Raw genomic sequence first — 20601 nt, forward strand, 5'->3', positions numbered from 1 at the left:
GCGCTTGGAGTATTTATGACAGTGTGATTCACTGAAGGAACCTGTAGGGGGAGCTTCACAAATCTTACTGAGTTTTGCTTTAATGTTAGTAAAATCATCTACATGTTCGAGAGAAAAGAAGATAGTGAGGAGAGCAGTCAGGAGGAAAGTGATGAGGACAGTTTTTAGGATAAGTGTGTCGCGTAAAGTGCGAGTACCAAGCAACATCTCCAGGTGCTCTCTTGAGAACCAGATCAAAAAAGTTATGTGCACCCCTAGTAATAACAATAATTGGTGCATAATTACAGTCAGTTAAACCTAAACCTAACCTTAACCCTAACCCTATAGTAAGTACATGTAGTTAATTAATATTACTCAGTACTTATGTGTGTTATTACACTGTAACAACATCACCTTAAAATAAAGTGTAACCATTTATTATTTTTATTTTAAATTAATTAAATAATTTTCATCAGTAATTTTAGTAAGAAGTGCAATATTTATATAAATTTCAGAATTGTCTTTTTTTTTCTGTTATTGTCTGTATTTTCCTCAGGTTAGTAAACCTAGTCAAGAAGGGTATCAAAATGAGCTGAACATTGAGAGCGTTCAACGATCTTTCATTTTAACTGCCAGGTGAGAATCTTTAAAAAGTTTTAAATCATTTTTTGTCTTATTCATTTACTCTTAAAGGGATAAAGCAAGAAGGTTATACAAGTTTGGTATGACAAAAGAGTGAATAAATTATGATAGAATTTCTTTTTTTTTTTTTTTTGGTCAAGTGTTCCCAACAATATGTGAATGCTTACCCTTATTTATTTCACGCCCCATAACAAATCCATACAATTGAATGTGTATGTTTCTGATTTACAAACTCTCATGGTTTTATCTGCAAAGCTCTGCTGCATGTCGAGATGAGTGGCTACAGGCTATTTCTACTGCAATCGATGATTATACAAAGAAAGAGACCACATTTAGAAACCCTGAGATGGTAAACCGACTGATTGAAATGATCTGTACCTGAGTTTAAATCATAAACTTTATAATAATTCTTGATGTGCACAATTTTGCTGTTAACTAAATCAATGAAATTTTCCAGACAAGCCAAGACGTTGTAGACACTGGGGACCAGCTGGGAAACAAAGCCCCAATATGGATCCCAGACTCGAGAGCCACTATGTGTATGATCTGCACCTGTGAGTTCACCCTCACCTATAGACGCCATCATTGCAGAGCCTGTGGGAAGGTGAGAAGATCTTTCTCCCTTTAGTTAACGAAGAACCAATTTGATATTAAATTCCATTCTTGGTTGTCCGATCATAAGCAGCAAAACCAGTGTGGCAATGCATGACCACTGTGTGATCCATAGGGCTGGGCAAAAAAAAAAAAATCGATGTTTACATTTTTTTTTTTAAATGTGGTCAATTCAATATTGATTCTCAAAAGCCAGGAATCAATCTTTATTTCCGCAAATATTTGAAAAATGAAATTTCTGTCATTAATTACTCACCCTCATGTCGTCCCAAACCCTTAAGACCTTAGTTTGTCTTCGGAACACAAATTCAGATATTTTGATATGGATATTTTTCTAACAAAAAAAGGCATCGCTTCACTTCAGAAGGCCTTTATTAACCCCTAAAGCCGTATGGATTACTTTTATGATGGATGGATGTGCTTTTTTTCGGCTTCAAAATATCTGTTACTATTCACTCCCATTATAAAGCTTGGAAGAGCCAGAATATTTTTTAATAAAACTCAGATTGTGTTTGACTGAAATAAGATGGCTTGAGGGTGAGTAAATTATGGGATAATTTTCAATTTTGGGTGATGTAACCCTTTAAATATATTTGAAAAAATATTTAAAGATTGCAAGGAAAATGTTATTTTTACTTGTGTAAAGTTTTCTTTCAATCTTTCTTTTGCATAGTAATTGTTCACTGGTGTTTATGTTCGCATGCATTCTTTTCGCTTGGCATGTAGGTTGTTTGTCAGGCCTGTTCAACCAATGAACATCCACTGAAATATCTGAAGAATCACCTTGCACGAGTTTGCGATCTCTGCTTCTCCATTTTGCAGCAGAACAGTTCAGGTTCATCATGCATTGCAAACACAATCACACAGAAACTCTGTCAGCTTTAAGCCAATGTATTTGTATTGATTTGTATTAAATAAGAGCATGTGTGACTCTTTACTAATATTAGGTGACCAAGCATCCAGTAATATGCCTCTTTCGCCTACTAGCAAGTCCCCTGGTTCCTTTCCATTCAGAAAGCAGAAGAAAATACCAGCAGCCCTAAAAGAGGTGATGATCCAAAGAACTGTGACTGTGTTTCATTTGCCAATCAAAGCTGACTTAATCTGACCCAATATGATAAAGACAGTTTCCAGTTCACAGTGTGTTGAGGTTTGTCTCACTCAAGCCATTCATAATTGTCTCGCGCCACCTTTAGCACCTTAAAGACATGTAATATGTGATGTGTGATATGTAAATCTATAATTTTGTGAAAATAATGCTAGTATGTGTTTTATCAACCATGCTTGAGCGATTGAAGTCAAACGTGTACTATCTGTTTACAAGCATTTTTTTGCTGGTGAAAATATGCACTCTGACCAATGTATAATTAATTTTTTGTGGTTACTGAAGCATCTGAAAACCCTGTTCAAATGAAGGTGGTTTCTTCAAAGGTAGGCAGAAAAAAAAAATCTCAAAAAATTTGGATGAGAAATAGGCCCAATTTCATAGACAGGGCTTAGATTAAGCCAGGATTAGGCCTTAGGTCAATTAGGACATTTAAGTAGCTTTTATAAATGTGCCTCAGAAAAAAAAAATCATAACTGGTGTGCATCTTGAGACAAAACAATGACACTGACAATCTTTCAGTTAAAACAGCTCAAACATGCATTGTAGTCTGGAACTAGGCTGTAAAACCCCAGGATAAAGTAATGTAACATTGATAATGATGTTTCTTGAGCACTAAATCAGCATAGTAGATTTAATTCTGAACAATAGTGTACATGTCAGTAAATTTAATCTATTCATTAATTTAGGTTTCAGCTAACACAGATGGGTCCTCGATGAGTGGCTACTTGGAAAGGACGAAGGCCAACAGGAAACAGTGGAAACGGTTCTGGTTTGTCATCATGAACAAAGTTCTGTACACTTACGCTGCCAGTGAGGTATGAAAAACTCAGCATAATTGTGTACAGCCCCTCTGAACATAAATATACAGTGGGTACGGAAAGTATTCAGACCCCTTCAATTTTTCACTCTTTGTTATATTGCAGCCATTTGCTAAAAAAAGTTCATTTTTTTCCTCATTAATGTACACACAGCACCCCATATTGACAGAAAAACACAGAATTGTTGACATTTTTGCAGATTTATTAAAAAAGAAAAACTGAAATATCACATGGTCCTAAGTATTCAGACCCTTTGCTCAGTATTTAGTAGAAGCACCCTTTTGACCCATGAGTCTTTTTTGGGAAAGATGCAACAAGTTTTTCACACCTGGATTTGGGGATCCTCTGCCATTCCTCCTTGCAGATCCTCTCCAGTTCTGTCAGGTTGGATGGTAAACGTTGGTGGACAGCCATTTTTAGGTCTCTCCAGAGATGCTCAATTGGGTTTAAGTCAGGGCTCTGGCTGGGCCATTCAAGAATAGTCACGGAGTTGTTGTGAAGCCACTCCTTCGTTATTTTAGCTGTGTGCTTAGGGTCGTTGTCTTGTTGGAAGGTAAACCTTCGGCCCAGTCTGAGGTCCTGAGCACTCTGGAGAAGGTTTTCATCCAGGATATCCCTGTACTTGGCCGCATTCATCTTTCCCTCGATTGCAACCAGTCGTCCTGTCCCTGCAGCTGAAAAACACCCCCACAGCATGATGCTGCCACCACCATACTTCACTGTTGGGACTGTATTGGACAGGTGATGAGCAGTGCCTGGTTTTCTCCACACATATACCGCTTAGAATTAAGGCCAAAAAGTTCTATCTTGGTCTCATCAAACCAGAGAATCTTATTTCTCACCATCTTGGAGTCCTTCAGGTGTTTTTTAGCAGACTCCATGCAGGCTTTCATGTGTCTTGCACTGAGGAGAGGCTTCCGTCGGGCCACTCTGCCATAAAGCCCCGACTGGTGGAGGGCTGCAGTGATGGTTGACTTTCTACAACTTTCTCCCATCTCCCGACTGCATCTCTGGAGCTCAGCCACAGTGATCTTTGGGTTCTTCTTTACCTCTCTCACCAAGGATCTTCTCCGATAGCTCAGTTTGGCCTGGACGGCCAGCTCTAGGAAGGGTTCTGGTTGTCCCAAACGTCTTCCATTTAAGGATTATGGAGGCCACTGTGCTCTTAAGAACCTTAAGTGCAGCAGAATTTTTTTGTAACCTTGTCCAGATCTGTGCCTTGCCACAAGTCTGTCTCTGAGCTCTTCAGGCAGTTCCTTTGACCTCATGAGTCTCATTTGCTCTGACATGCACTGTGAGCTGTAAGGTCTTATATAGACAGGTGTGTGGCTTTCCTAATCAAGTCCAATCAGTATAATCAAACACAGCTGGACTCAAATGAAGGTGTAGATAGGGCTGTCGCAATAACCGCAATTTCGTAATACCGCGCTTTTGACGAGCCAACCGCAGAACACTGCAAAAACCGCAGCAACCGCGATATTTGCATGTTTTCTATTTTTTGAAAGGCTATGTCCTTCTCGTTTTACACTTCATACACGTGAACTAAATATTAAATAAGGTAATAATGATAGCATAATGTGTACCATGGTGATTTGTACAGAGGCTCCGTAGATTTGCACTAAACAAGCCTAAACAGACAGTGAATGTGAGAGAGATCGACTGAGCGTGTGCGATTACCTGCGTCTGTCCTTCAGGCCGAGACATATATTCGTGAAAAAGAGTTGTCGTGTCCAAGGATAGCGAAATCTCTGCCTTAGCATCGAAGCATTACTGGTCAGCTGAGCCTTATAAAGTGACGCTCAACGTTAAAATGATTTCAACAGCTTGTTTCATTTCATCTCTCTTTGAATGAATCTGCGTTTTTGAACGTGCAGTTGAATGAACGGTTTAAAGACTCAAAGACAGTCCCTTGCCGCCACCTTGTGTCACAACAATGTAACTGCACTGACTGCCGTCTAGAACGCGCAGAGATGAGTAACGTTAGTTCTGCTTATACTCGTGAAATATCAGCAGAAAGTCTTGTTTTGTCAGATTCGAGGATCGAAACTAACTATTATACATACAACAATAGCTCTACCATCTTATTGTCAGGTTTATGTTTTGTTTTGTAGACCCTTATTTTGACATTCTCTTTACTTCAATGCTCTATTTAGTTTCATTATTGAATATGACCTCTCTCTCTCTCTCTCTCTCTCTCTCTCTCTCTCTATATATATATATATGTATATATGGCGGTAATACCGCATATCGCGCTATTGAGCCACTCAAAAATACCGCAAGGGAAATTCCTTAACCGCGACAGCCCTAGGTATAGAACCATCTCAAGGATGATCAGAAGAAATGGACAGCACCTGAGTTAAATATATGAGTGTCACAGCAAAGGGTCTGAATACTTAGGACCATGTGATATTTCAGTTTTTCTTTTTTAATAAATCTGCAAAAATGTCAACAATTCTGTGTTTTTCTGTCAATATGGGGTGCTGTGTGTACATTAATGAGGAAAAAAAAAAAGAACTTAAATGATTTTAGCAAATGGCTGCAATATAACAAAGAGTAAAAAATTTAAGGGGGTCAAAAAGTGCTCACTGGTTCTTGAGGAAGCTCAAACGTGCTGCAGCTTCCTTTTGTTTACCACAACTGATGTGCAAGTTGATGAATGTTTGTGTATAAAAGCCTAAATTAAATTTGTTCATTATATAAAGCGATCATTTCTCAACCGCTCAATTCAAAGGTGAGAAAATAATGGAGTCATTTTAATTTTTTGTAGACTTTGAGGTTGGACTGAATGCCACTCCTATTTCTTGTGCTTCTGGTGTTTAGGAATGATAGTATCTTTCCATTGTCTCTGTGACCTGAGAAGTTTCAGAGCACAAAAATAGTCATTGATGTGTAAATCTGGCCAATCATGTGTTAGTGTATGGTTTCTGTCATCAAACATCCAGAAAATGAGTTAGTTTCAATAGTCTTTTTGATATTTACATACATACATACACACACATATATATATATATATATATATATATATATATATATATATATATATATATATATATATATATAATAAAAAAAGATTAAGGAAAATTGGGTATTTCCTTCTAACTTTTTTGTGCAGTACAGCAAATCTGCCAAACTGTGTTTTTTTTCTCTTTTACATATTGTGAAGTGAATGTTTGCTAGTTATTCAGTGCTTTTCCTTAATTTATCTATTAATGTTTCTGTGTGATATAGTAAAAATCGTGTTATGTTTATTTAATTTTGCTTTATTTTATACACTATTACAAATATATTAAGTTCAAAATCTATATTTATTTTGCATTTGTACATTATTTTATTTGTTTTATCTAGGATGTAGCAGCTTTGGAAAGTCAACCCCTTCTCGGATTCTCTCTCCGAACCGAAAAACCAGAATCTTCATTGCATTTTAAACTTTATCACAAAAACACTCTTTACTACATTTTCAGAGCAAGTGACTGCCAGATCTGTGAAAGGTGAATGTACTGACAAAAAATATTTGAAATGGGTAGACATGTAATACTCAAAGCATTTAGTATTTGTCGTCTTTTTCAGGCATATAAAAAATAATCACATATATACATTTTTTTCTCTCTCCTAGATGGATTGAAGCTATCCAGGAAGCCACGGTTCTCTAACCTTAACAACCCGTGATGTTTCAGACCAGATCTTCATACAAAATGCCTTATTAAAGTTATATCATGACTAAGTTGTTTATATTTGTGGCTCACCATATTTGCATACAATGAAAAGTGTTGTGAGTGTTTTTAGTTATTAAATACTTCGTAATATATCTGGTAATGCTGAGAATACAGTGAAAATCATTTTATTAAGCAATCATATTTATTCTTTATGGCAAATTCATTGTAACCAGTTGCACTCAATAAATGTATTTTTTATATTTTTTTTCTTTCATTTCAGTATTTTATCATTTAATATGTTGTATATTTTATATTGTATAAGTCTAATATAATTGTATATTTTATTCAACTATTTATTATCACTCATCTGGCTCAGGTTAAATTACTTATAGTATTACAAGCCTTACGTGTCACTCCAAGAGAATAACCTGAGGTAATACTATGGTAATACCTCCATCAGGACAGGTAGGGGGTTGAGACTGATCTGAACTGGGTCAGGGGTCAAACTGCCTACGTCACAAGCTCCTAAGATGGCGTTTTGATGACGACGGGAGAAGTAAGGACCCCTGCCCTTGTTTAAAAGGTATTTGAAGATAAAATATATTTGTTTTCGTTTATGTATGATATAAATAAGTGCATTGCGTTGAACTGAGGAGCTAATGTTGATTATTAAAACACCAATGGCATTAAATGCATTTCGCGATCCGCTTACCTAACCCACAGCTGCCTTGCAAGGTATCGTTTCCTGTTTTTTTTTTTGTTTTTTTTTACTTTAAATGGGCTTTAAAATTGTTCAGTCTATGTCTCTTTGCAAACATATATCCTATTCAGGCGTGGCAGAGAGTATAAAATTATTAATTTGACATATAAGCGCGTAAGCAGGTCTGTAAAGGATCAGTGTCCGCAGTTCCGCATTTATTAAGATACAGATACGTGTATTTTTACTTCGACCCACCGTGTGCTTTAACGAGCCCGGGCTTGTTATTCACCGACATGTTCTTTTCGACGAGTATATGTTGATGTTTTCTTTCATAACCTTTTGAAATGAAACCAAAACACATTTTAAAACGCGTGTAGTTTCGCAATTTTAATCAAAGACCAGCCCCAATTAATTAGCACATGCGCGTTTGGTGGTAATCTGTATGTTGGACTCTTGTTTATGGATCAATACAACACTATACTTGACTCAAAAACGGGCGGTGACTGTTAATATACTTTAATTATGAACATTATGCCCATGTCCCATTTAAAATTACCATAGCTTCTGCTAAAATGCTGTAGTTTGTGCAATTTTTATATGTAAAATCATAATAAACTAATTGTGTTTCTTCAAATAGTGTAAGCTTTATAAATCTTTTATTATTATTATTATCCTTTTTGTCTTGGCTGATATAAAGTAACCAATGTTTTAATTTAGTAACAATAGCTTGAGTGACTTGGTGTTTTTGGTAAGAGACATAAACTACTTTTTTTCTTTTCTCTACCTTAGAGAAATTTTTAGCTGTAACATACAGTTTTCGGGCCAAAAGCATTGTAGTTGGTCTCTACACTCTCAAACTACTCATTTGGAGTATGAATATTTTGCAGTCAACTTTTGTTTAAAATCGGTGACTTAACATCACTAATTTTCTATTGAACCATAATTTCTGATTCAGTTATATCATGGCCAGTGATTCATGGGAGTGGTTTGCATCATGAAAGTATTAAGTAGGCATGAAACGGAAATTTACCCTATTTTTTTAAATGCATCTTAAAGGGTTAGTTCACCCAAAAATGAAAATAATGTAATTTATTACTCACCCTCATGCCGTTCCACACCCGTAAGATCTTCATTAATCTTTGGAACACAAATTGAGATATTTTTGTTGAAATCCGATGGCTCAGTGAGGCCATCATTGCCAGTAATGACATTTCCTCTCTCAGGATCCATTAATGTACTAAAAACATATTTAAATCAGTTCATGTAAGTACAGTGGTTCAATATTAATATTATAAAGCGTCGAGAATATTTTTGGTGCGCCAAAAAAACAAAATAACGACTTATTTAGTGATGGCCGATTTCAAAACACTGCTTCACGATAGGGATGTCCCGATCACGTTTTTTTGCCCTCGAGTCCGAGTCATTTGATTTTGAGTATCTACCGATACCGAGTCCCGATCCGATACTTCTATAATACATGAAAAAGAATAAAGAAGAGCGAAAAAAACAGATCCAGGATCCAGGAACAGTGCTTTTCAGGTTTTTCAGGTATCTTACAGTAGTTTTCACGTACAGAAAATGGATAAAGTAATCAAATATAAAATATCACTGCATATTATCTTTACTGTATAAAATAAATAAAGATTAATCAGTATTGAAGTTACAAAAACTATTCAGTCAAGAGCAGTGAGTGATTTCTTTGTTATTTGTTGTTTGATTTAACATTAAAAACAGGCAGCAGGAATAGTTTTTTTCCCTATAAGACATGCACGATCCAGTACATATACTGTTACACATGCGCTGTCTTTCTCGACTAATATACGTTCACTTAAGACAAAACCGACTATGTTTGCTAGGATACTCGCTAAGACGGGCATGTTGACATAATTTTTGTATGAATTTGTCCGCTGAAGCGCAAGACTTGAAAGAGAACTCAGTATTTGCGCGCTGACTGAAATAAGCGTGTGCGCGCTTCAGATGAGCGCACACAAATCTTCTCACAGCGCGCAAGCTCTCTTTCGCGTCTTGTTCTTGAAGGTTTAAAACAGCAAGGCTTAAATGAGTTAGTTTAAACACAGATAGCAGCGTGTACTGTTCAGGTCTCACCTGCGCTCGCGCTATCAACGGCGATGACCGCGTAAATGACTGGACATTAGAGCAGACGGCACTCGCAGTGAACAGTTTACAAAGAGTGACTCTTTTGTCTGCGCTTTCTGATTATCGTTGTTGTAACGTTTTGCGCATCCATCGACTGAAACATACATTATTTGAACTCTGTCTGTCTGTTTTCCACGTTGCTATTTTAAACAAACCATATTAACCAATAGATGCGTCGTCATTTGAGATGGACCGCGGTGCAAGTGCTTACCGAACCGTAAGTGTAGAACCGCACGGTTCGATTTTTTACTGAGAACCGTTGCACCCCTAATACATATATATCCGAGTCCTGATCGGGAGGTAACGTCCGATTCCGATCAAGTCTGAAACCACGTGATCGGGCCCGATTTCCGATCACGTGATCGGATCTGGACATCCCTACTTCACGATGCTTCGGAGTGTTATGAATCTTTTGTGTCGAATCATGATTCGGATCGTGTGTCAAACCGCCAAACTACTGAAATCACGTGACTTTGGCGCTCCGAACCGTTGATTCAACACGCTGATTAATTTGTGCTCCGAAGCTTCATGAAGCAGTGTTTTGAAATCGGCCATCACTAAATAAGTCGTTATTTTGTTTTTTGGCAAACCAAAAATATTCTCGTCGCTTTATAATATTAATATTGAACCACTGTACTCACATGAACTGATTTAAATATGTTTTTAGTACATTAATGGATCTTGAGAGAGGAAATGTCATTGCTGGCGATTGCAGTGACTTAACATCAATAATTTTCTATTGAGCTATAATTTCTGATTTAGTTATATCATGGCCAATAATTCATTTGCATCATGAAAGTATTAAGTAGGCATGAAATGGAAATTTACCCTATTTTCTAAATGCATCTTAATGATTTTATTGTGAACAATTTTCTTTTTTTTTTGATAATTTGATTCACAATATGGAAGAAATTATCTGTCGCTAGTTTCATTTAGGGTTAGCTCGATACCACAATTTTGTATTATACCAAAATCTAATACCTCAGTATCGATACTAAGTACCACTATTAAATACTAAAATAGGTGACTAAGCGTCTGAATTAAAAACAATTTTATTAAGAACACTGCATTAAACTCTGCAGTAACATGTTGCTTGTTTTCAAGCATAAATATATAAACAACATAAACAGCATTTTTCAGTGCTCCATACTCAAAACTGAAGTGATACATTTAAAATTGTATATTTTTTTTTTTTATTATTGAACTATTAAATTATACAAAAAATGCAATCTTCCTATAAAAAGTAACACTATACATCACAGAACAAGGGGCAGATCTTTTAGTTTGCATTTACGTTTCAAGACTTCATACACAATCTATTTTGACTTACAGTATCAGGGTTTTTTTTTTTTTTTTCTTGTGTGTTGCTGTGGTTATCACTGTCACACGTCCTGATATTGCTGAGTTAGATGCGTTCCTGGGTCAACATATTTTGTTGATCCTGGAACAACATTCTAATCTGAAGATTTAGTCTTAACCCTATTCCTACCCCTAAACCTAACCCTACCCATAAGTTATCCCAAAAATCAGAGGGAAATGATAGATGAATAACACTGATGTAGAAGCACCAATTCATGATTTTAAGCCTAAACTTGACATAATCTGTAAACTTATCCCTCAAATCTGATTGGTTGATTTGAATGTTGTTCCAGGATCAACAAAAATGTTGACCCAGGAACATGTTGAACTCAGAAATATCAGGTTATGCATCACTGTCAATCACATTTGTGGATTTAATACACCATTTAAATAAGGTGGTCAATCCTAAAACTTTGAAATGTGCAGTTAGAAGCCTGACAAATGTATATAATATAAAAAAAGTGAGCAAAGAGCTCTCCCATTATAATCACTGAAGCTCAGCGCTGCCACCTTACTGACTTAGCAAAAAACCCTGTTATAATCCATGAATCTGACAGCACTGCACAATGAATCTCTTTACATTGTGTTCTTTTTTTTATATATATATATATAAAGGATTTGCAAACTTGCTTTGCCTGAACTCTATGAGCTCGCACTAAACAAACTCCAGCATTTTCAGCGGTGTTGAGTGGATTCAGAGCAGCTTAAACACATCTTATTGGCCATTATGTTCACATGCTCAACAGATATGTCTGTGATTGGCTTCAATGCTGCAAAAACACATTGTAAATTGAAAACTTACAAAAACACATGGGAGCATTAACATTGTACTGTTATTCACAATATTCTCTTATTTTATATCTTCAGTACAATATAGTGGTGCAGGTATGACTTTATAGGCCAATCGGCACTTCCTGAATCATCCTGGGAGCCACAGACCTATTTTAGCCATTTAACCAAAATCTCATAAAATAAAATTGACTTCAGGATGATGGAACCAGAAGTGCTAAACTAAATGCTAAGTCGTTTCCACGTTTTGGCCTGCAAATTGATGTCATACCTGCACCACTCTATTATTGTGTAGAATGAGTTTTTATCTGTTTGATCCATGTTGTTCCTCACATTTGCCAGGTTCACATCGATTTGGGTAACATTGCCGCATAGCGGTGAACTGCGGAACAGCAGCGTATCAAGTACCAAAATGAAATCATGATATTGTACCATTTGAATTATAATTGTATTTTTCCAATACTGGTATACTGTGCAACCCTACTTCCATTACATTGCGAACCTTTCCAGTTGCGAATAATAGTAACGTTAATAAAACTTTAATACGTTAGCTCATCCAGGAACGTGATATGTGCCTGAATCCCGTCGTATTGCTTTCCATCGACTGGCTGTGGAGGTGAAGACGACAAGTCCCATGATTCCACTCTTATTCACAGGGTCATCAAGCTACACCTTTGTTTTGAATAAGTGACCCCTAGCTGCGAAAATTACATATTGTGCCTTTATTGACTGACTTTATTTATAACTGCGTAATATGATGAAGTTAAGTTGCATTCTTAAAATAAGTAATCTAAGCATTTTATCATCTGCTTCTTGTTTCCTAGTGTTTTTTTTTTTTTTTAAGTTAATGGTGCATGATGCAGGATTACTGTTTGTAAACACAACTTGGCCCCTCATCACGGGCGGAACACCGCCAGAAGCGCAAGCCCTCTCCCCTGATATAGTTGCACACTCATCTGAACCGACTGCCTGCGGGAAGATGAGTAATGAGTGTTTTTGCACCAAAAAAAAAAAATTGTCATGCATAAATAAGATTTGTGTGTGTGTGTGTGTAAATATTATGCTAATAGTTAGATGACTGGCTGTAATTTGTGAGCGAGTTTTAGCCATCTTCAGTCTAGCTCGCTAATAATTATTGTCATCATAAAATTATTACAATGCCTAATAATCTGACTCGAGTTACAGATAACAGGCAATAGCAACATTAGCAAATTGTTTTTGTGTCGAGACTGACAACTTAGCGGAGCTTCTCGAGCTTCAGACACAAAGTCCTGCCCTCACCTGCGCCGCATGTCATGATTGGCTAGGGCTACACACCCACTGGCCAAAGGTTGTAGTCCATAAATGTCTCAAGCACAGGAATTCAAGAAGAAAATAAGAAATTACAGGCAGAGTACAATGTCTCTGTAGACACAATCACCACCACACACTTCTAGTGGAATGATTGAGAGAATTATTTTTGTACGAGTCTATACTGGGGCAGTCGTGGCCTAATGGTCAGAGAATCAGACTGGTAACCAGAAGGTTGTGGGTTCGATTCTCAGTAATGGTAGGAAATGACTAAGGTACCCTTGAACAAGGCGACTGGATGGGTTAAATGCAGAGGACAAATTCCGAGCATGGGTTATCATACTTGGCCTTTACATGTCACTTAATTATTTTTTTCCTGAAATCCTGCATAGTGAACCTTTAAGGCAAAACAGATGTTATTGATTATCCATGAGGGTTTGTGTCACACCAAAATAACATCTAGTCATCCTTTCTTACAGTGACACCAATGCAAAACATCAAGGGTAGGCGATGGAGCTCCCCAACTACGCCAATCAACTGCTTCTTCAGCTCAATCAACAACGATCCAAGGGCTTCCTGTGCGATGTCATCATCATGGTTGAGAATACGCTCTTCCGAGCCCACAAAAGTGTCCTCGCCGCCACCAGCCACTACTTCAAGTCCCTTGTCCTTCATGATAACCTCATCCACCTTGACCCTGATATGGTGGATCCAGCTGTTTTCCAGCAAATTCTGGATTTCATTTACACCGGTAAATTGTCAGATGAGACTTTTGAGGGACTGGATTTGAGCTCTCTGCTCACCACAGCAAACTTTCTCCAGCTCAATGACCTCGCAAACCTGTGTTCCAGTAAGATGAACCAAAATGGATCCCTCAATAGTGTAGCTTGTGGGAGCTCCAAATCTTCATTTCGCCTGTACGAAGACCACTCATCAGACACTGAAACATATACGTGTATGACTCCTCCCAAAAAAAGGCATAATGCTGAAAGTAAATGTATTGCAAGGAAAAAGCAGGAATTGGGGTTGGATTTGTCTAAGAAAAATGTTCATTCTGAGACAACAGTCAATGATGAGTTTTTTCTTTCTAGAAACATCTCCAACAATATGCAGCTAGGAATAAATGGGAAGTGTGTTCCAAAGAAAGAGAAGTGGATAATTCCTTTGGATGGAGCTCAGGAAAGAAAAAGGGAGGGATCCCGAAGAAAATCCAAGGTCAATGGTTACATTCCTCTTAGCAGGGTTGGAAGTCAATTAAGCCAGAATCAGACTTTCACTTTACAGTTGTCTGTAAAGAAAGAGAAAGGAATTGGAGGGAAAAAAGACGAAACTGACGGCCAAAAACCAAACAATGGCAGCACCAATTTTATTTACCAAAAGGAGACCTTTCTCAAAGAAGCTGAAGAGGACAACCCTTACGTTTGTATACCATGTGAAAAGGGTTTTCCCTCCTCTGAGAGTCTCAAGTCCCATGTGGAAAGTCATTTGGATGAAGACCTGGAAGTGAAGGTTGAGGATGAGGAGGAAGAGGAACGTGATGGAGACCCTGGAGTCACCAGAGTCTCGCATGAAGCTGCTGAAAGCCTGGAGCAAAGTCCGCTAAAGTCCCTCAAAGATGTTGACACCTTGCGTCCATTCCCTTGCAACATTTGCGGCAAGATGTTCACACAACGTGGCACGATGACCCGCCACATGCGCAGCCACCTTGGCCTAAAGCCGTTTGCTTGTGAGGAGTGTGGTATGCGCTTCACCAGGCAGTACCGTCTCACTGAGCACATGCGTGTCCATTCAGGGGAGAAACCGTATGAGTGCCAGGTCTGTGGTGGGAAATTTACGCAACAAAGAAACCTCATTAGTCACATGCGGATGCATACCTCAGCATCTTAGAACCAGGTCAAAGAGCCCTAAACTTGGATAATGCAGATACCAACAGTTCTCCAAAGTGCTTTGGTTTAGGTTCTTTTAACTAGGGTTCAGTTTTCCCACAAGTTCTCCAGAACACTACAAAGTTTCATATAGATCTTCTTTACAGAGGTTTCTTTTTCTTTTTAGCTAACTTTAGCTTCATCCAAATATTTTGTCTAGAATTCTAAAAAGAGTCCTCTAGCATAAAAAGGAAATCTCTGTAGTCTAATCTATGGTACAATTTTGGCCACAAATTTTAGAATTCTATGAAAATTCCTCTGGATTTTCTCTGCAGAGTTTACTTTTTGGTCTAATTTAGGGTTCAGTTTCAGCCATAACTTCTTAAATTCTACAAAGATTCTTCTAGCTCAAAAATGATACCTCTAAAGATCTAGAGTAGGGCTATGTTCACTCTGTCAGTCCAAATCCTATTATTCGTGTATCTGAGTCGAATTCTTGTTAGCGACTGTCCACACTGTGCATTGCTACTGTTTGGATCTGATTTGTATGTACCATGGCTCTTTCATTTATTTACCGGAATATCTGCATTGGTATCTTATGGGGAAGCGGCAGATACGTAGGAGGCTAGTATGAGCGGCTTTATTCTGTGCTGTTGTCTCCACCAGTCTCAAAACATGTATATTTTCATTTTCTGCTCGTCTGGCACTTTGCCAACACAACTTTGTTTCTGCAGTGACTTTCAGCATGTTTCTTATAACAACGTGTTTACAAATATAATAGGATTCTAATCAGATATCCACAAAACTCAGATTTGGACTGACACAAGAACAAGGCTTAGGAGCCAACTTGGAGGGCTGCCTTCCTACAGATTTGGGTTTCAACCCTGCTCCTATCAACTGATTATCTAGATCAGGTGCATTTAATCAGGGTTGATAAGCCCTGCAGTAGCAGGGTTCCTCAAATCTGGCCCTAGAGGGCCACTGTCCTGCAGAGTTTAGCTTAAACCCTGGTCAAACTCTCCTACTTGTAGTTGAAGACTTTGAGTGGCTTGTTCATGTGTCCTTGATTAGGGATTGAGCTAAACTGGGCAGTAGTCTTCCAGAGCCGGATTTGAGGAACCCCGATCTAAAGTAGGGAAGCAAAACTCTATTCCTGCAGAGTTTAGCTTCAACTCTAATTAAATGCACCTGATCAAGCTAATCAAGTCATTCAGCATTATTTGGTTTGTGTGTTTGAGCAGGGTTGGGACTAAACCAGGGGTGTTCAAACTCAGTTCTGGAGGGCCACTGTTCTGCAGAGTTTAGCTCCAGCTTTCCTCAACACACCTGCTTGGAAGTTTCTAGTATGGGTTGGAGCTAAACTCTGCAGGATAGTGGCCCTCCATGAGCAGGACTGGACACCCCTCGACTAAACATTGCAGGACTGTGGCCCTCCAGGAGCTGAGTTTGGCACTCCTAATATAGAGGGTTCTTTGTAGAATTCTGCGAATTTGTGGCCAAAATGGAACCCCACATTATCTCAAAAGGAAACCTCTGTACCCTATTCAAGGGTTCAGGTTTGGCCACAAATCCTCCAGAACTCTATATGAAGATTGATTTAGTTTACCTTTTGAGATAATCTAGTAGTCCGTTCGGATCACAAGTCCTTTAGGATTCTACAAAAGAATCCTCTTACTCTTCTCTACACTCATTTCCTTTTTGAGCAAATCTAGGGTTCATTTACGCCCATAAATTCTACCAAGATTCTTCTAGCTGCAAATGAAACTTCTGTAGAGAAGACCTAGAGCATTATTTTAAGCATTAGTTTTCTACTCTCAAAAAGAAAACCATTGTTGTTTAAACTAGGGTTCAGTAAGGTTTCTCTACAGTTGACTTTTTTTTTTAGTTAATCTAGTTCAGTTTTGCCCGCAAATCCTCTAGAATGCTACAAAGAATGATCCTGCTCTTCGTAGAAGTATGGCGATGCCATTTCCTGATAAGTATAAAAATGCCAACTTCAGCCAATACCTGCTGTTATACCTCTTTCTATGAACTTTCTTATTCTTCTTGTGCATGAGTTATTGTTATTGTTAGTGTGTAGCTAAACAAATATCAAGTTTATCCACTTAGATGTAGTTTGATCTATTAAAACGAAAATTACCTCAAATAGCTAGTAATTCTCTCAGAAATGAAACAACCGAATGTTCCTGGTGATGCCAGGTATTTTACAGCAGTGACATGCGATACCTCTCGAATGTAATTTAGGAATCATGATATAGTTTAGGCTTCAGAAACGGACCGCTATAAAAAGCTATCTGGTTGTTTACTTGAATACACAAACTTGCTACCTCAGATTAAACCAAACCCTCTGATTAGCCTGTATGAGATTAAGACTACATGTTGGACAAGATAAACTACATGCTGTCTTCCATAATACAGTCACTCTGTCTAGTTTAGTTAATGAGCTTAAACTGACATCTGATCCAAAATGGAGGAAAACACACTGCCTCTTTTAATGTACACTTTTCAGGGGGTCAGGTAATACTTCACTGTAGGGTTGCAGCTGGTGAAGTCATATTGCTTGAGCAATTAGGGTGTTTTGATGTACAGTTCCAAAGAAATGTTGAATGTTGAAATGCTGAAGAAATACTGTAAAACTATATAACCAAATCTATATTCTTGCTAAATATTTAAGTCTAATTTATGCTTTTTTCAATTCAGGTTTATATTATAATCATTTTTCTTTTCTTTTTTCAGGGGTTTTCCTTTGGGTTTTTAATTATTATTTCCCAATGCTTCAACCAATGGCTTAATTTATGCAGCATGTTGTCCATATTTTCTTGTGGCATGTGCATTGTTCTTACGATTTTAAAAATGTTAGGTTTAGCAGATTGCATTCACGCATTTAGTGTTGAAATGAGACCAAAAGCTTAAAGTCAAAACCTACTGTAAATATCTTTGGGTATCTTAATGTAAATGACATTTTATTGTTATCAGTTGATATATTACTGAAACTTTTACTTGTTCAGATATGAAATGATTTTCTTACTGTGTTTTAATATCTCTAAACCATGTTTATTTTAAACTACCTCCGGTTGGGTATTTTGTACATTGTACCACAGGTTTTCATCATGCTGGAGGGCTTTTTAAACGATACCTAATTTTGAGTTTGTTTTGTAGCTGGTTGCCTGTTCTGGTAATTTCAAAAATGGTACTTTTAAATAATAGATCAACTTATTATTTCATTTGCTGAATTGCCATTACAGGCACTCTTTGTCCAGTTTGTGCTTGCTTTTTTCCCCTCTTTCTTTTTGCTTTATATTGAGATGATTATTTGACATTGTCTGTAAATCAATACAATTCTAGAATATTCAGGAACTTTTTATTACATAATGGGACTTGAAACTGAACTTCAAAACTGTGACAACACTTTCATTTGCATCCTCTGCAAACCTCAGGGAACATTTTAGGGACACATCCCAATGAACTTTTTGAACCATAAAGCGCCATTAATCAATGTTTTTGCATCTTTTTTTTTTTTTTTTTTTTTTTTTTTTTTTTTAAAGACATGTTTCAATATTCTCTACAACTGACACAATGCGCCTTCAGAAGCTTTGGCAGCTCTTTCCATTAGCAGTACAGGTTTGTGCGTGTACATGTATAGTTTTGGTGTGGTTTTCAAATGCTTTTGAAATGTCAAGTACTTTGTTCAGAAATAATGATACTAAAGTATTTGCAACCTGTTTATGAAAACCAAAGCACATTTTCACTCTTTGAAGAATTTAAGGTCCTGTTGTGAGTAACATTGTTCTCGGTTATGACATGAAATAAAATTAAATGCTGATCAAATAACTGCACCTTCCCATTTACTTTATTTATTGACGTGGGCTTGTGTAAAAAAAAAAAAAAAAAGATTCTAAAATATATTAATTATATGTATAATCCGGCATTGTATGCAAATATTAAGGCATCTTTAAAAACTTTCAGCTATTTTGGGGATTAATTGATGGCTGTTTGGAATAACATAATAAATAAATAAACATTTTCAATGCCAAGAAGTAAAATATCTCAAAATAAAATATGTAAATATAAAATAAAATTTTTGAAAATAAAAATTCACAAACTCAGGGTATGTTTAAATGACATGGACAACTAAATTAAATGACAAAAAAACAACTAAAAATGCTGTATTCTGCTGTCAGTCCAGTAGTTGGCGATGTTACTTTGTATAGAAAAACTGAACACACAACACGCAATACGCACATAATAGGCCCCCAAAACGCCACTTTCATGTAAATGAACGGCCAAATCACTTAAAGGATTAGTTCACTTTCAAATGAAAATTTCCCCAAGCTTTACTCACCCTCAAACCATCCTAGGTGTATATGACTTTCTTCTTTCTGATGAACACCATGTGAAATATATGAATAAATATCGTGATGCATCCAAGCCTATAGTAGCAGTGAACAGGGTTCACGGGTATGAGCTGAAGAAAGTGCCTCCATCCACATCCATCCATCATAAACATATTCCAAACGGCTCCGGGGGGTTAATAAAAGCCTTCTGAAGAGAAGCGATGCCTTTGTGTAAAAAAAATAAAAATAAAAAATCCATATTTAACAAGTTATGAAGTAAAATATCTAGCTCCCGCCAGACCATATTCAACTTAGGAAGAAAGCTTAACTGACGTTTATGATGGATGGATGCAGTTTCTTCAGCTCATACTCGTTGATCCCGCTCACTCCCATTATAAAGCTTGGATGCATCAGGATATTTATTAATATATCTCAGATTGTGTTCATCAGAAAGAAGAAAGTCATATATACCTAAGATGGCTTGAGGGAGAGTAAAGCTTGGGGAAATTTTCATTTGAAAGTGAACTAATCCTTTAAAGAGTTTTCTGTGTTTAGTTGAAAATGGTGTGTAAACAGCCCCTAAAAAAACAAAAACTTTTCAAATAGATTTTACTGATAACTTACATATTGAATGAAAAAATAGTAAAGCACACTAAAAAGTTGGAATGGAAATTGTAGGCAGTATACAGTATGTACTGCACCAAATGCAGTACACTACTCCATTTCAAACAGAGCCAATATCTCTAAGTAACAGTGTTTACATATCTTGTCCAGTGGGTGGCAGCAAGACCCCACACAACTGCTGGAAGTTTTCACCATTATTCATCAAGCTTTGAGAGGAAATTGTGAGCTTTTGGAGTGGGAAATTTGGGAATACTATAGTTTGAGAGCTTCTTTGTTGTACCGACAGCCTCACTGCAGCCTTTATCCGCTAGCAGAGACCTACCTGTTACAGATCTGCATCCCCACACAAGCAAGTCGAGTCCTCTTGTCCTAAACCTTCACTGAACTTAAGATAAGGCCCAGTGTTTTCACATGTAAATAGCTGTGGCGTATTGTTAGCACAGAGTGCCTCAGAGGGGTTCTGTCAAGCTTTCTTACGGCTTCAGGGTCTTATCTGATGGTGTGCAGGCCCTGCAGTGTAGGACAAGCAGACAGGGTTCAGAGAATGTGGCAGGCACAGGTCGCTCAGAGAATAGAACAGCTGGCAGCATCCCACGTGCGGCTTCCAAAAAGAGAGAGCAGACACTTTGAGCAGGGTGGGAACTTGCATACTAAGAAATCTACAAACATAG

General features: G+C 37.4%; 2 protein-coding genes across 8 annotated transcripts in view; both read left to right on the forward strand.

Moving 5' to 3' along the window:
• The window catches only part of LOC125247402 (FYVE, RhoGEF and PH domain-containing protein 6-like), a 39773-nt gene extending 32701 nt beyond the window's left edge, over nt 1-7072 (forward strand). For 4 of the 5 annotated variants that reach the window (XM_048158679.1, XM_048158676.1, XM_048158677.1 and 1 more), the window contains 8 exons: nt 536-615; nt 877-970; nt 1079-1225; nt 1960-2068; nt 2181-2281; nt 3028-3156; nt 6505-6647; nt 6773-7072. In XM_048158679.1, coding sequence (XP_048014636.1) covers nt 536-615; nt 877-970; nt 1079-1225; nt 1960-2068; nt 2181-2281; nt 3028-3156; nt 6505-6647; nt 6773-6809 — 840 coding nt within the window. In that variant the 3' untranslated portion in view covers nt 6810-7072. Of the gene's footprint in view, nt 1-535; nt 616-876; nt 971-1078; nt 1226-1959; nt 2069-2180; nt 2282-3027; nt 3161-6504; nt 6648-6772 lie in introns of those variants that run through there. The other variant, XM_048158681.1, reaches the window with a different exon arrangement.
• A 161-nt stretch (nt 7073-7233) lies between these two features.
• On the forward strand, nt 7234-18803 carry hic1l (hypermethylated in cancer 1 like). 3 transcript variants are annotated; one of them, XM_048158457.1, is made up of 3 exons: nt 7234-7395; nt 13587-14922; nt 17709-18803. In XM_048158457.1, the coding sequence occupies exons 2-3, from the start codon at nt 13618-13620 to the stop codon at nt 17883-17885; spliced, it is 1482 nt and encodes a 493-aa protein (XP_048014414.1). In that variant the 5' UTR covers nt 7234-7395; nt 13587-13617; the 3' UTR covers nt 17886-18803. The 3 variants fall into 3 exon arrangements, with proteins under 3 accessions (XP_048014414.1, XP_048014416.1, XP_048014415.1); XM_048158458.1 differs by lacking the exon at nt 7234-7395 and adding an exon at nt 7403-7547; XM_048158459.1 differs by having other exon boundaries at nt 7235-7395; nt 13587-17852.
• Nucleotides 18804-20601: the final 1798 nt, after the last annotated feature.

Source organism: Megalobrama amblycephala, linkage group LG15 (assembly GCF_018812025.1).
Source record: "Megalobrama amblycephala isolate DHTTF-2021 linkage group LG15, ASM1881202v1, whole genome shotgun sequence".
In the NCBI taxonomy this organism is placed as follows: domain Eukaryota; kingdom Metazoa; phylum Chordata; class Actinopteri; order Cypriniformes; family Xenocyprididae; genus Megalobrama; species Megalobrama amblycephala.